Source organism: Canis lupus, chromosome 13 (assembly GCF_011100685.1).
Source record: "Canis lupus familiaris isolate Mischka breed German Shepherd chromosome 13, alternate assembly UU_Cfam_GSD_1.0, whole genome shotgun sequence".
In the NCBI taxonomy this organism is placed as follows: Eukaryota; Metazoa; Chordata; class Mammalia; order Carnivora; family Canidae; genus Canis; species Canis lupus.
Window position 1 is genome coordinate 48,960,902 of NC_049234.1, and position 16,073 is coordinate 48,976,974.

The 16,073-nt window shown below is 40.2% G+C and overlaps 1 protein-coding gene across 6 annotated transcripts in view; it reads left to right on the plus strand.

The window, feature by feature from the left end:
• The first annotated feature begins 1,692 nt into the window (after positions 1–1,692).
• The window catches only part of CEP135 (centrosomal protein 135), a 77,993-nt gene continuing 63,612 nt past the window's right edge, over positions 1,693–16,073 (plus strand). Inside the window, exons 1-6 of one of the 6 annotated variants that reach the window (XM_038556156.1) lie at positions 1,693–1,864; positions 5,364–5,521; positions 7,022–7,212; positions 8,728–8,895; positions 12,069–12,210; positions 14,314–14,398. In XM_038556156.1, coding sequence (XP_038412084.1) covers positions 5,409–5,521; positions 7,022–7,212; positions 8,728–8,895; positions 12,069–12,210; positions 14,314–14,398 — 699 coding nt within the window. In that variant the 5' untranslated portion in view covers positions 1,693–1,864; positions 5,364–5,408. Of the gene's footprint in view, positions 1,865–2,031; positions 2,250–5,363; positions 5,522–5,980; positions 6,064–6,183; positions 6,332–7,021; positions 7,213–8,727; positions 8,896–12,068; positions 12,211–14,313; positions 14,399–16,073 lie in introns of those variants that run through there. The other 5 variants (XR_005369034.1, XM_038556157.1, XM_038556155.1 and 2 more) reach the window with 5 other exon arrangements.

A 16,073-nucleotide genomic window follows, 5' to 3' on the forward strand; every position in this document is an offset into this window, starting at 1 on the left:
AGAGATATGTATATGTGTGCAGTGACCTTGACCTGAGGCCCTGGAGTCCAGCAGTGAGACTGACTCTGGTCTTTCATGTCCCCTGGAGCAAAACAGCCCGTAACATCAGTGTTTCACTCACCTTTTTTAATTTCTTTGATTTTGATTTTTATATTTCAAAGTACTGTGTTTGGGGGGCAAAGGGATGCCAAGGAAGGAGTCTTCTGGACTGGAATGGCTGTTGCACAGCAAAATAGCTATATTATTAACTTATTTATGCCTCCCTATTTCCAAAAGAGATGTTTGTTTTTCAGCAAAAAAATGGGTTTATTGTATATTGAACATATACAATATATGTATATGTTGTATATATACAACAAGACTATGAAAGCCATCTACGGTGCCTAAGTCACTGTTCTTAGAAATTCCATAAAACAACTCATTAGGACATGTAGGAAAACAGACAGGTACACGCAATGGAAACGTTAGCAGTATATGAATGGGCACAAAGTTATTCACAACCCACAGAGAAGTTACATGACATATAAAAATGAGGTGCCTTTTCTGACTGTAGGGCCTATTTGGGAGAGTAGTGAACGGAAAGGAATCAAGCTCCTCTCCAATTATCCAGAAATCTTCAGGGTAAACATGGAATTGTAGGATTTGACCTATGTGATTTCTTTAGGGGAGCAAGCTCTCTACAACCAGTTTATTTCAATTTAATTCCCTTCACAAAATGTTAATTGTGGTAGGTGCTAGAGAAACATAGCTGAATATAATAATCTCTGATTATTTGAATAATCTCTGATTCAAAAAATTCACAGTTGGGGGAGGCAGGGAGAGACATACAACTATGTTGGTGCTACTTTTTTTTTTTTTTTCTTAAGGATTATTTATTTATTTATCCATAAGACATACAGAGAGAGGCAGAGACATAGGCAGAGGAAGAAGCAGGCTCCCTGCGGGGATCCCAGGACCTGGGGATCACGACCTGAGCCAAAGGCACTCAACCACTGAGCCACCCAGGAGTTCCAATTATGTTTTGATGGAATAAAACTACAACTCATGCAATCAAAATTTAATATGATGCTCATGATGGAATGAGTATAATAAATCTAAGTGTCGGGTAGCCCGGGTGGGTGGCTCAGCGGTTTAGCGCCTGCGTTTGGCCCAGGGTGTGACCCTGGAGACCCAGGATTGAGTCCCACGTTGGGCTCCTTGCATGGAGCCTGCTTCTCCCTCTGTGTCTCTGCCTCTGCGTCTCTCCTGAATAAATACATAAAGTCTTTAAAATAAATAAGTCTAAGTGCCTACACAGCTTTACAGGGAGATGGGTGTGGCAGCAACAGTTTTATTGGGCGATTGTCGGGGAAAGTTGCAAAGAAACGTGACTTTCGGATTGGACTTTTCGTGGTCAGCCGGCGTGCACCCGGCGTGGTCAGCCCACCTGGCGTGGTCAGCCCACCTGGCGGTCAGCCGGCTTGCACCTGGCGGGGGACGCTTATCCGTCGCGGGGACCAAGGCCTGGGCAGCGTCTCAAGCCTGCGCTGCGCCGCCGGCCCACGACTCGGGCCCACGGAAGGAGCGTTGCGGGCGTCCTCGGGCTCCTCGGTGGGGCGGGGCGCGCCGGCCGCCAGGGGGCGCCGTGGCCGCGCGCCCGCCGGCCGTTGCGTTTCCGGGCGCTCGGGCCCAGCGCCGCCATCGCCGCCGCGCAGCGCCCGCCGCTCCCGTTACCGGGGCAACCGCGGCGCCGACTCCGCGCCATTTTCAAACTCTCCCAGCGCCGCAGCTGAAGTGCGGGGCGGAAGGAACCAGCCGCGGGGCGGGGGCGAGCCCCGAGGGGCGATGCGGCCGCGGGCGGAAGGAGCGGCGGCGGGAGCTGCGGGTGAGTGCGGCTGTGGCGGCGGGAGGGCTCCGGCAGGTCCCCGCGGGCCGGGCCCGGGGGCTGCCGGGAGGGCGGCCGCGCGGCCGCGGGAGGAAGTGGGGCCCGGCCTTGGCGGCGACGCCCGCGAGCCGCCCGCTCCCTCCCGCGCCGCCCCCCGCGGGCGAAGGTGCGGCGTGTGCCTGCCGCCGGCCGCGGCTGACGGGCTGACGGAAGAGCTCAGGCGCCTGCCGCCGCGGGGCCAGGCCTGCGTGTGAAACCGCGGCGCCGCAAAGCGCAGGGCGGGAGCCGCTGGGTGACCTTTGTCCTGCGCCTCGGTGCGCACCCCGCCCTCCCAGTCTCGACTCTTAAGTTCAGCGTGGAAGAACACGGGGCAGCCTAAGGTAAGGTTGGTGTTTTGTTTTCTTTCGACCCCTGTGCGTACAGGATACACTTGTAAGAATGAGACGTGGGGGCTTCGGGCCGTCCGGGTGGCCCCGCGGCCTAGCGCCGCCTTCGGCCCAGGGCGTGACCTGGGGACCGGGGATCGAGTCCCGCGTCGGGCTCCCTGCATGGAGCCTGCTTCTCCCTCTGCCTGTGTCTCTGCCTCTGTGTGTGTGTGTGTGTGTGTGTGTGTGTCTCAAGAATATATAAAATGTTTTAAAAAGATGTACTGGCTTTCAGTCACCCCCTCCCTCAGTATTAAGCGAGTGAGGAGTTCTAAACACGTATGCGGGGGGGGGGGGGACCTCCAAACTTACCCTTTTAAAAAAATTATTATTTTATTTACTTATTCATGAGAGACACAGAGAGAGAGAGAGGCACAGACACAGGCGGAGGGAGAAGCAGGCTCCATGCAGGGAGCCCGACGCGGGACTCGATCCCGGTCTCCAGGGTCACGCCCTGGGCTGCAGGCAGGCGCTCAACCGCTGAGCCCCGCCCCGGGCTGCCCCAAACCTACCCTTTTATGCTGTGCTGGAAACTTTCAGTGTAGCCACAGTGTTTGGGTGACGTAGGTGCCGCTCACTGATGAGGATGCTTTTCGTTCTTCCGGGGGAGAGGGATGGATTTTAATCTTTTCCATCCGTCCTGTGTTTGGGTGGTTTTTTTTTGATTCGTCTTCATTGACCGTCTCAGCCAAAGGAGGAAGTCTTAATTCTCGGTAAACAAAAGTTGGTACCAGACAAAGGGGAGAAATGTCTGAGTGGGGAGGCCCTGCTAGGTCTTGACAGGTGTACGGGCCATGTCTCCAGGAGTGTATCTAAAACGCCTTGCATCATCAGTCCGGTCACTCTTGTGAAAGGAACCTAGAAAGTCCATGGGGACGCCCCTAAAAGGAAAGGTTAGCCAAGAGTGTGGAGAGAGAAAGATCTCTCTTGAAAGGAGTAGATTAGAAGTGACATGGCACGTTGCTGCAGCTTGGTACAGATAACTATGCTTGATCTTAGCCAAAAGGCCAAGAGGCCATTGCAGCTTGGTACAGAAACCAGGGTGCTGGATCAGGACTCAGGAGACCTGAATGCTTACCTTCTTTGTGGCCCAGTGGTTGGGCAAAGTTGCTCTCTAGAGGCAGCCTTTCCTCACATTTGATTAGAAAGGATGTCTAGTACACCATGTCTCCCTTGTGAGGATCAGTTTTGCATGTATTCACATGCATTCATGTTTTATAAGTTGTGAAAAACAATAGAGATGTTAAAGCAATATTGTGTTTGTCTTAGAAATATGAATACTAGAACTATACTTACCTGGCAGAGGTTCTAAACAAGCAATTTTTTTTTTAAGATTTTTATTTATTTATTCATGAGAGAGGCAGAGACACAGGCAGAGGGAGAAGCAGGCCCCTTGCAGGGAGCCCAATGAGGGACTCGATCCCAGGACCTGGGCTGAAGGCAGACACTAAACTGCTGAGCCACACAGGGATCCCTAAACAAGCAATTTTTTAATAACTCTATCTTAGGGTACATTAATAGAGAACACATTCATAGATATTGAAAAAGAAGGATGAACTGTGTGTAGAGATTCATATGTTTGTCTTTTTTTTTTTTTTTTCATTAAAATTTACATGACAAAATGCACAGATCTCAAGTGTACTATATGAAGACCTTTGGTAAATACATTTGTGTAACCAGTACCCCAATTAACATAATATTTTCATCACCCCAGAAAGTTCCCTCATAACCCTTCCAGTCAGTGTCCACTCCCATTGACCCAGGCCACAGCTATTCTGGTTTCTGTCTACATAGTTTCATTTTGCCAGTTCCTGAATTTTTTTTTTTTTAAGATTTTTATTTATTTATTCATGAGAGACACAGAGAGATGCAGAGACACAGGCAGAGGGAGAAACAGGCTCCATGCAGGGAGCCTGATGTGAGACTCGATCCCGGGACTCCAGGATCACGCCCTGAGTCAAAGGCAGACGCTCAACCGCTGAGCCACCCAGGTGTCCCAACCATTCCTGAATTTGATGTAAATAGAATCATACAGTATGTATGACTGGCCTCTATTGCTCAAGTAGTGTTTTCCAAGTTAATTCATGTGGTTGACATATATCAGTATTTCCTTCTCTTTTATTCCTGAATAGTATTGTATAAATATCTCGTAGTTTATTTATCTGTCTACTGTTGATGGACAGTATGTTGTTTCCAATCTGGGGCTATTATGAATAAAGCTGTTATGAACATTCTTATAGAGTGTCTTTGTGGATGCTTATTTTCATTTCTTTGAAGAAAAAGAATTATAGAGTTCTGGGGTAGAAGTTTAACTTTGTAAGAAACTGCCAGACCTTTTCCACCATGATTTTACGCTCCTGTCAGCAATGTGAAGATTCTAGTTGCTCTAAATCCTTGATAACATTTGGTTGTGCGCTTTTTAATTTTAGTCATTTTGGTATGGATGAAATTGTGTCTCCTTGTGGTTTTAATTCATATTTCCATATAACTAATGGTGATAAGCACCTTTTTATATGATTATTCCCATTCAGTTATCTTTGCAAGGTGCCTGTTCAAGACTTTAGCCCATTTTCTTACCAGATTGTGTTTATTATTATTATTGAACTATAAGTGTTCTTTATGTATTCCATATACAAATCCTTTGTCAGATATTATGAATATTTTCTCCCACCCCTTCAATGTCTTTTTGTTTCTTAGTGGAATATGTTGATGAGCAGACGTTTTTAATTTGATGAAGTCCAAAAATCTATCAGGTTTTTCTTTTATATTTAAGTGCTTCCAAGAGAGACTTCTCTAAAGATTCTCTGCCTATCTCAGGCTTAGGAAAATATTCTTTGTTTTCTCCTTTTTTTTTTTTTTAACTTTTCAATATAGGTTTATCAGGAGATACTTCTTTTACTACAGCAACATGACTATCATAAGCACTGCATTTAAATCAGTCTAAATATTCTAGAGGGCTGCTTACCCAAAGAAAAACCAAAAATAGTTGCTTCATATTGAAAGACTCTTTTCTTATCATGAAATAGTAATGATAGCCATAATAATAGAATAATGTTTTACTCTCTTCTTTTTAGGACTTTTATTTTAGGTAGTGAATAAAACTAGTTTTGGAAGACAAGATGACTACAGCTGCAGAAAGAAAGTATATTAATATTAGAAAAAGATTGGATCAGTTGGGATACCGCCAGACTCTGACAGTGGAGTGTTTACCATTGGTAGAAAAACTTTTCAGGTAAAGATGAAAATACAGTTTTAAACCTGTGTGATCCTTTATCCCATTTATCTAGTTTCTATTAAATTTCATGTTACAGTAAAGAAATGGGTAGTTTTTTGTTTTGCTTTTTTTGTTGTTGTTGTTTTTTAAGTCCTTCAGTCATCTGAAGCTCATCTATTCTTAGCTCATCCATATATAACATCAGTTCAGGGCCTCTGCATTGCAGACCTCTAGGGGTCACCTTTCACACTATACTATTCAGAGCAAATGTTTCTGAGAGTTCTCTCTGAATAGAATTACAATTTTTTAATGTGATTTTCTGATATCATTGGGAGTTCTGTGTCTGCCTCATTAGTTTTAAATTACTGTGATTCGATAAAGGTTCTCTAATATGTGGTTGGTCATACTTTAGCAGTTACATGTTACTTTAACTAGAAGATTCTATGTGATTTTGTTCTTTTCTGTTCTTTCCTTGAGACTGGAAAAGGGAAATGCTGAGAAAGCTTTTGCATTAGGACTACAAGCTATAAAAAAAAAAAGGACTACAAGCTATGATGATGGTAAGAAGAGAATGGAAGAAAGATATTTGGTGGTCTTTATTATGGCCTCCAGAACCCTTCATGATCTAGTTCTAGCTCTACAATTCAGGGTTGTAGGGTGGGTGAAGTATGTCTAACCTTCTAAGAAACTGGCAGACTTTTCCTACAGTGAACTTATACTCCTACAGCTTCATCTGCCATGTATTTAACCACTTGGAGCTCCCTAAACATAAACACTCCCTACCGGGCTCTCCCTACTGGGCTCTCCATGTGCTATTCTGTCTGCCTGGTAAGTCCCTCTGTCCTCTCCCTCCTGCCCTATGCTTGTTTATCTGTATGGCCTGCAGGATTGTCACATCTGCCACATGTTACCTTCACCACTTATCATTGTTGGAAACTTGTTTTCGTTTTTCCTTTAGAATGCAGACTCCATAAGACTAGAGGTTGACTTCATCTTTGCTATACCTAGTACAGGCTGAAAACATATTTGGCACTGAAATAGTTATTGAGTTTATCACATAATATAACTTTTGACAAATTGTCAAAAGCAAAAAGCAGTATTACCTGCTCAGTAAATACTGGTGGAATGAATATTCTACTGGTATGTGTTCTGAGAGGAAAGGAACCAGTTCTTATAGACTAGTACTTAGCAGATAACAGGCACTCAATAAATCTTTGCTGAATGTGCAGATAAGTTTCACAGATTCCACAGGATCAAGTGACTAATTGGACATGGGGGATGAATGAGAGGAGAGATTGAAACATACACATAGTTACGTGTATGTTTTATAACTTTTAATCTTATTTTGAGAAATTTTTGAGCATCTGGTACCTTGAAAGATTTCTTGTATTTTTGTTTGTTTTTAGATTTGATCTCACTTAATGTTAACATTTAAGTCTTCTTTTGAAATATATTCTTAGCTATTAAAAGTTAATGGACTGTTTCCTTGTATTTATGTTTTCTATTCTTTAATTTTAGTGACCTAGTTCATACAACAGAAAGTCTTCGGAAATCAAAATTATCTACTGTGAAAGCTGAAAAAGAAAGTGCCAATTTTGATTTTGTTTTGGAACCTTATAAACTTGAAAATGCAAGATTGATCAAGGAAAATAATGAATTATACCTGGAGTTAATGAAACTGAGAGAACAGTCAAGCCAACACATTAAAGGTACAGATTTGTGGGACGCCTGGGTGGCTCAACGGTTGAGCCTCTGCCTTCAGCTCAGGGCATGATCCCCAGGGTCCTGGGATCCAGTCCCTCATCAGGCTCCCTGCGAGGAGCCTGCTTCTCCCTCTGCCTATGTCTCTGCCTCTCTCTCTCTGTGTCTCTCATGAGTAAATAAAATAAAATCTTTAAAAATAAAAAAGTATAGTTTTGTGATTTTTAAAATGCTGTGTTTTTGCCCTTTTTGTTTTTTATGTAGGGAAGACTCATGTAGAAATGTGAGAGCTTTCCTGATAACAGACTTGAAGTAATGTAGAATGCACTGAAGAGTTCCCAACAAGTAAAATAAATTTGCGTTTCATAGCTATAATCATCCTCACTATATATGAATTAAATTTTTAGAATTAGGGATCCCTGGGTGGCTCAGCGGTTTGGCACCTGCCTTCAGCTCAGGACGTGACCCTGGAGTCCTGGGATCAAGTCCCGCATCGGGCTCTCTGCAGGGAGCCTGCTTCTCCCTCTGCCTGTGTCTCTGCCTCTCTCTCTGTTTTTCATGGATAAATAAAAATATTTAAAAATAAATAAATAAAAATTTTAGAATTAAAATTGCTATAGAAAGAAGCACAGCATAGTCAATGATATTGTAATAGCACTGCACAATGATAGAGAGTAGTTACACTTGTGGTGTGCATAGCATAACTTACAGAGAAGTTGAATCACAATGTTGTACACCCGGAACTAATGTAACGTGTCAACTATACTCAGTAATTTTTTTTAATCAATAAAAAATATTGCTGTAGGAAATATTAAATGCTGAAATTAAAGAAATGTCCTTGAAACGACTTTCGAGGTGAAAGCCTTGTATCATTCCGATTCTTTAATACTTGGTCTTCGAACTAGAAGAGTGAACAGAATGATTTCAAAGGTGCTGATTACACCTTCAAAGGTGATGACTACAGAGGGTAATTGAATGGCTATCTTACTATAACTTCTTCTTAAATTCAGTAGGAGCCCTGCCTAATACCCGGCATGAATTCATAATCCTTCAGTTTCATACCCAGTTTACTACATTAGATCAAAAGCCATAATTTATATTAAGCCGTATAGCAGAGGAAAACTAATTCCCTTTTTTGTTTAGTGACTTACTTGTAGTTTTGTTAACAGTGCTAGAAAAGGTAATAGCCTTTCAAACAAATCTTGGATAAGAATCAGATGGAGGGATCCCTGGGTGGCGCAGCAGTTTGGCGCCTGCCTTTGGCCCAGGTCGCGATCCTGAAGACCCGGGATCGAATCCCACGTCGGGCTCCCGGTGCATGGAGCCTGCTTCTCCCTCTGCCTATGTCTCTGCCTCTCTCTCTCTCTCTCTCTCTATCATAAATAAATTTTTTTAAAAAATTAAAAAAAAAAAGAATCAGATGGAGCCTTTCAAATTAATGTGACTTTTTGAATCTTTGTTAAATGGAAGGACTTCATAGATTTCTTGATCTGTAAAATAGTCTGAATCTTTTTCATTTTAAGAGTTGAAAACTACGGTGAAGAAGTGTGCACGTGAAACAGCTGATCTGAAATTTCTAAATAACCAATATGTTCATAAACTCAAACTTTTGGAGAAAGAGAGCAAAGCTAAGAATGAAAGAATTCAACAACTTCAAGAAAAGAATTTGCATGCTGTAGTACAAACTCCGGGTGAGTCTGCTTCTTCTCAAAACAAATTATACACACCTAATCTTTTAAAGATATTAAAACTGTTGACTGAAATAAGACTAGATGATTTTGGATTGTCACATAAACTTTTAAATTTATCTCTAAAGATCCAGGTTGTATTTTATACATGTGCTTAGGAATGTTATATAATAGTAGTTTTTTAGATACAAGTAGTCTGACTTTAATGCTCAGAGTTTTATTTCCTTAACCATTATTTTAACTTCTTTTTAAAATTGTTGGGGCAGCCCCGGTGGCTTAGCGGTTTAGTGCCGCCTTCAGCCCAGGGCATGATCCCAGAGTCCTTGGATTGAGTCCCACATCAGGCTCCCTGCATGGAGCGTGCTTCTCCCTCTGCCTGTCTCTCTCTCTCTCTTTCTCTCTCTCTCTCTGTCTCTCTCTATCTCTCTCTGCGTCTCTAATAAATAAATAAATAAAAATCTTTAAAAAAAAATAAAAATAAAATTGTTATTATTTTATTTTAGTATTTTTTTTTTCCAAACCAAACTGTATTCAGCTGTTTTAAAGATACTTGTCATAAACAATCGTGGTATTTCAGGGAGGACATGGCAGACAGTTGTTAGTAGTATACAACAGCTTTCAAAAATCCATTCTTCAGTGGACTACCAAAATCAGAAAGCCACTGTAAAACCCAATGAAGTCTTCATGTGATATTCTGAACAGGGAAGGTTTAGGGTGAGGGTTGATGGTTCATGCTTAACATGTTGTTCAACAACTTCTCATAAGCCGGCCCTGACTTTCGGGAAATGAAATGAAAATGGCAGAATTATCAATGTGAAGATCCACAAGCTAAAAAAAGGAATTCTTTTGAGGGATGCCATCTCAATATTATCATTATTTTAGTTATAAAGGTAACCTATACTCATCAAAGAATTTGGAAATGACATGCTTTCTGTATTTCTTAGTTTATTTTATTTTTAGCTTTATGCTCAGTGGTTCTATAGCAAAATCAAAGAAGTGAAGGGGCATATCCAGAGTTGAGGGCGGTCCAGGCATAAATTTGGTGGAAGCATCTCAAGTACCAGTGACAAGTACCAGTGACAAGTACTTGAGATGTCTGAATCAAGGGATGAGGATTATGGGAGTGAGTGGGGTGTAGGAAGGTGCTGGATTATGAGATGAGGTGGAGACTGAGAGATTAAGAGCATGGCGAGGACCAGAAGTGATTTGGTCAGAATGAAGACTGGGATCAGAAGGGAGTTGGAGATCTAGATGCTGGCACAGTTCTAAGTGGTGATGAAGACCAGACATAATCATCTTAGAGTGATTAGAGTGTGCCTGTAGCTGAGTGGAATCAGAGGAGAATCGAAATGGCAGGAAATGAAATGGAGAGGGGGACTGTGGGCTAAAGGCAGAAAAGAGTGAGAAACTTGGGAGAAGGTCTCAAGTAACTAGAAGATTAAAGAGAAAAATGAAGATAATCAAGTTTCCTGATACAGGAATGGGGCAGATTCCAGAGAGATTCAGCAGGTCTAATCTATAGAATTCAGTGACTCTGGAAGACTTGGGAAGAAGAGGAATTCCCAGATTTCTGTTTCAAGTGAATGAGCTGGTGGATGATGGTACTATTTTTAAGGTAGAGAAGGTAGAAAGCAGAGCAGGAGTTCATTTTGGCATGTGTCTTATACCCAAGGAACATCTGATTTGAGATTTCTAGTACATGGTGGGATATGTGGATCTGTTTTTAGATATATGGTCTCAGATGGAGATTCAAATTTGGGAGTCTTTGGAGTATTGTGGGAATTGAAGTTACAGATACCGTAGGAATTACCTAGTGAGATTATGTAGACTGGGAAGAAAGAGCAGACCCTGAGAGGAGGTTGGTATTTAAAGGACTGGTGGAAGGAGAAGGTCTAAAAGAAACTGAGAAGGAACAACCAAGGAGGAAAACTAGGAAATAAGAGGAGGAGAAAATGGTTTACCTTGTTTAGGTGTGTGACTACAGGCAAATCATTTAAATACTTCTGATCCAGTCTCTTCATCCTCAAAACAAAAAATATGTATACACAAAATGTGTCAGGCTTCTAACGAAGACATGGCTGTGAATTATGTTTGTTCTTTGTGCAGATAAATTCATTTTTCAAGTGTGTGTCTAATCTTGGCCAAGTACTGGGAAAGGTAAATTATCCATGTAATTTGGATAGATCTTTCCATAAAAAGACATTACTCCCACTAGTTTTAAGGATAATTAAGTAGACATACCCCACTAATTCAGGTTATAGCATCTTTTATATTACAGATGACATTCATTCATTATTTACTAATTTTGCTGCATGAAGTTTCTGTTATCTCTTCTTTGGGGATTGCTTAATAAACCTGTTTATTTTAGCTATCACTGCTTTAAGGTTCTCATTTGCCAGTTTTCTGCTGATGATGGTCTCTTGGATTTATGACAGCAAATACCGCAAGATACGCTCAACTTTTAATCTCACCAAAGTCTTGTTCCCATCTAGTGGAGGAACAGATTAAGTACCACGCATGCAGAAAATAAAACTTGTTTTATAACCATGTCTTATTGAGATTTTCAGGAATGCGTTGTTTAAAGATCAGGGAGTGAGTGTATATATAAGGGAGGAGATATTTTATATCTAGGTAACTAACGAACATGAGCTAGAGACACCCTTTATAACAAAAAGTCTAACCTACTGGACTGTTTAATTCTAAGACAGTGTTTTGTTTCTTTTAAAAGTTTTTATTTTTATTTATTTATTTATTTATTATTTTTTTAAAGATTTTATTTATTTATTCATGATAGTCACAGAGAGAGAGAGAGGCAGAGACACAGGCAGAGGGAGAAGCGGGCTCCATGCACCGGGAGCCCGACGTGGGATTCGATCCCGGGTCTCCAGGATCGCGCCCTGGGCCAAAGGCAGGCGCCAAACCGCTGCGCCACCCAGGGATCCCTTAAAAGTTTTTAAAACACATTTGTGGGGCAGCCCCAGTGGCGCAGCGGTTTGGCGCCGCCTGCAGCCTGGGTTGTGATCCTGGAGACCCGGGATCGAGTCCCACATTGGGCTCCCTGCATAGAGCCTGCTTCTCCCTCTGTCTGTGTCTCTGCCCCTCTCTCTCTGTGCCTATGAATAAATAAATAAAATCTTTAAAAATAAATAAATAAATAAAACACATTTGTGTTTTAGGTGGCAAGAAAAGAAGTATTGCTTTCAGGCGCCAGCGTATGCAGATTGATGAACCAGTCCCTCCCTCTGAAGTCAGTTCATATCCAGTTCCTCAGCCAGATGACCCTTACATTGCAGACCTCCTGCAAGTGGCTGATAACAGGTGGATTAAATCATTTTTTGTTGATTTCGGTTAATTACTGATTAACTCTGTTTCTTGATACTAGGGCTTCCATCTTCTTAGCTGTTTTATCTCCAGGGCCTAGCACAGAACTTTGCATGAACACTCAGGAAATCCTTTCTGAATATATCCTGAATATAGAATGTTTTTACTTGTTTTGAAATTTTGATCTCAGGTAGATCATAAATCTGATGTTTCTGTCCATATTTGCTTTAAAATAATTTAGGGCCATCTAGGACCTGTTTAGTAGAGTTGCTTTAATATTTAATTTTATCACCTAATTTGTCTTTTGCAGGACTCTCTTACTTCATATTATGTCTAATGCCAGTGAACATGAATAGATTTGTAACTGGCTTTGATATTCTTGCTTCATGATTCTTTAGCTCTGTGTGTTTGTTTTTCCTTAAACTGGAATCAGATATAAATTCTGTTTTAATTAAAACTTCGTTAAGGTCTCTGGGAAAGGCACTATGTAAGTGTTCTGGGGATAGAAAGATGAGTAAGATGGTATTGCTGCTCTTGAGAAGCTTTTATTCAAATAGTAAAGATAAGAAATACACAGAATGCCATTAAAAAAATTATAAGAGGTTCACAGGAGCAAGAGAACACTCATGACAACTTCTGTGGTCATAGCTGGAGAAACATTGTAAAATATGTACTATGGTAGTAAAATTGGTTAGTGCAGATAATCTTTCATTTTGTAGATCATGCAGAGAACATGAAGAGTTTTTCTGCTTTATTAATTTCATAACAATCTAAAGGAACATTGGTTGAGTTACTGATTAGGATCTCTTAGTTATTGTCACACAGTATTACATAACTATGTTTATACAGTTACCTGACCTTAATTGTGAAATATTTTGTGCGGTTTTTTTCTGTTATCGTTGTAATCTAGGACTTCTCAGCAGTGTGTTAGTATATTATATAAGGAGGCTTTTGGTCTCCATATATGTCATTTTCTGTGTTTATCTTTCCCATTAACATCTTTCATTTCTATCAAACCATCATAGGTGGCATTGGTCGCTTGATGATCTTGTTTGCTTTCTTTCACACATATATTTTGTTTGTATTCTGGGTAATCTGTGTGCATGCATATGAGTGCAGTTGCATACAACTTTTCTCCTAAACCTAGGTTAGTAAAAATATTGGTGCCATTAACAGCAAGGACAAGGTGTGTCCAGCCTCACTCTTCTTCATGGAAAATCTCTCTTAAAAGCAGACCTGGCTTCTGGCTTTATTTTTCCACTATGAAAGTGGTTATATTATATCTATGTTAATGTTTGGCAAAGTTTGATGTAGTACAGATACACGTGGGCAGTTGTAGAATTCAGATAATTTGAACAAATCTTGATTTTGTTAGAATTAATGAGTTCCATAAAGGAGTAGGTTTTCGCTGTAGTTAATTGGTAAATTGTAGTATTTCTCAATATTTTTCTTCTCTCCACAATTGCAGAGTAGTTCGTTAGAAAGTACAGGGTCATTTAGGGTCAGAAAATATACTTTAGTCCCTTATTTCACTTAATGATGTGCATTTTGGGCTAGATGCTCTAGTTTCCTGAACCTAAGATTTGGCAGCAGTACCTCAAAGAGTTTTAAGGATCAAAATGTAATAGTAGACCTAATGTTATCTGAGTTTCAAATTATTTCCCACTAGGGGATCCCTGGGTGGCTCAGTGGTTTAGCGCCTGCTTTTGGCCCAGGGCGCGGTCCTGGAGTCCTGATATCGAGTCCCGCATCGGGCTCCCGGCATGGAGCCTGCTTCTCCCTCCTCCTGTGTCTCTGCCTCTCTTTCTCTCTCTATGTCTATCATAAATAAATAAATAAATCTTTAAAAAAAATTATTTCCCACTCAGTTTTTTTAATCTATTCTTGTAAAATTAAATCTCCAAGATGTTGTACTCTATTTATGCTGTGGTTTGGAACCCTTTGGCACGATATTTCATAACTTATTGAGAAATAGAAAGTAGAAAATTTATAGGAGAATATATCTACTTTCATTTCTTGGGGTTTTGGGTTGGTTTTTTTTTTTTTTTTTTTGTATTTCTTAATAAAAGTATATTGGCATTAATTATAAATGTATTTCAGAATTCAAGAACTTCAACAGGAAGTCCACCAGTTACAAGAAAAGTTAACAATGATGGAAAGTGGACTGAGGGATTATAACGAGCAGGTAGGATTTTTATTTACTTCCATAGTAAGGATACATGGTTACATTGTTGAGATGGATATGCTGTGGTTGTAAATAAAGTTGGGTTATATTTGGGATAACTGATACTGAATTTTTATTCAGCTTTTATCTTTTCCACCAATTTGTTAATAGAGATAATAGCTGGAGTGGTTTAGATAGCTTCAGAGTAAACAGTGCAGTCCCTTGGTTATAATAGTTTTGGGGGGTTTCTTTAGGTGAATCAGCTATCTCCTCTAGTATTGTAACCATATTACTTGTTTCCATCTTGGGAGATATTTTACTGAAGTATGCTTTGTAGGGGTATCTTAAATAATTTTTTTACTCTTACTCTAGATTTTGTCATTTGGAACGTCTTTTTTGATAGTCACTCTTCTGTGGTACCATATTTGTTGTGTGTTTTCTATACAAGACCTAGTAAAATGGTTTTCTGAAGAAGCAGGGGAATTAATGTATGTAGGTTAGATCATAATCATACCCTCTATTGTTGTTTTGGCTAAATTGTGTTTATATAATTACAGGCTTTCTTTCTTAATATGCTTACTGAAGCTTAAATTGGGTAACATGTTTTTCATTTTCTGCACATGACTGTATTTTTTTGGAGTGAAGTGATTTGCACATACAAATATAGATGTAACTTATGTGTTAGTATAACTGTTAAGTTTGTAAAGTACTTTGAAGATTATTCCGTTAAATTTGGAGTAAAAAGGAGTTGTGATCATGTCAACCAAAAAACTTAACTATATGGAGAGAGATGGAAAGTATCAAATATGCAGAAGTTGAATATTATTTATATTTTTCAATTTATAATCACACTTCCACCATATTTTTTTCCAAGTACTTTATAAACATAAGCTGACCAATCTTTACTATCTCTGTGAGGTAGATGAGGTATTTGGAGAAAATAGCCTGACCGTTGTGATTGAAACTATCAATTTATTGTGGTTATCAGGTTATCAGTCTTAGTTGAATGTACTCTGATGCCTATTTTTTTTTTTGCTTAAGTTTGTTCTGTTTTTCTCAGTCTTTATTCCAAACACTGCTGTTCTCCTCCAGCTCTTTCCCAAGCCTATAATAAACACCCTCCTTCTCAAGATACCACCTTGTCTCAGCTTTATTTCTACCTTAAAATTAACAGTGTTCACACTGAACTCTCTAGACTTAATGGGTAGTGTGGCATTCTTCACAAGTGGTAAGGCTTGCTCTTTCTACCTCTGCTCTTGGCTCCATTTCCTCTCCTTTTTTTTTTTTTTTTTTTTTGGCTTTAGTCGATTATTCTTTCTTTAACAATATGGCCACTTTACAACTAGTAATGCTTTTAATCTCCCTAACAATCCTAGAAGGACGTGCTATTATGGTCATTACTAATATCCCCTAAAAAGATCTCCTTTAACCACCTTTCTCTCTTGCCAATGTCTTCTCCTCTCTCAGACAGACTTCTCAAGAGTATCTTATTCTTACTCTTCTGTCTCACGTCTTTATCTCCTGCTGTCCTATTGCATTCTGGCTTCTGCCTCCCATTACATAAATTGGTCTAGTTAATGACACCAGTGACATTAATTGCTAGATCCAAAAGGATACTTTTAGTCTTTATTTTCTCAATCCCTCTGTAGCATTCAACATATCTGATAATTTTTCTTTGAAATACTTTCATGACTTC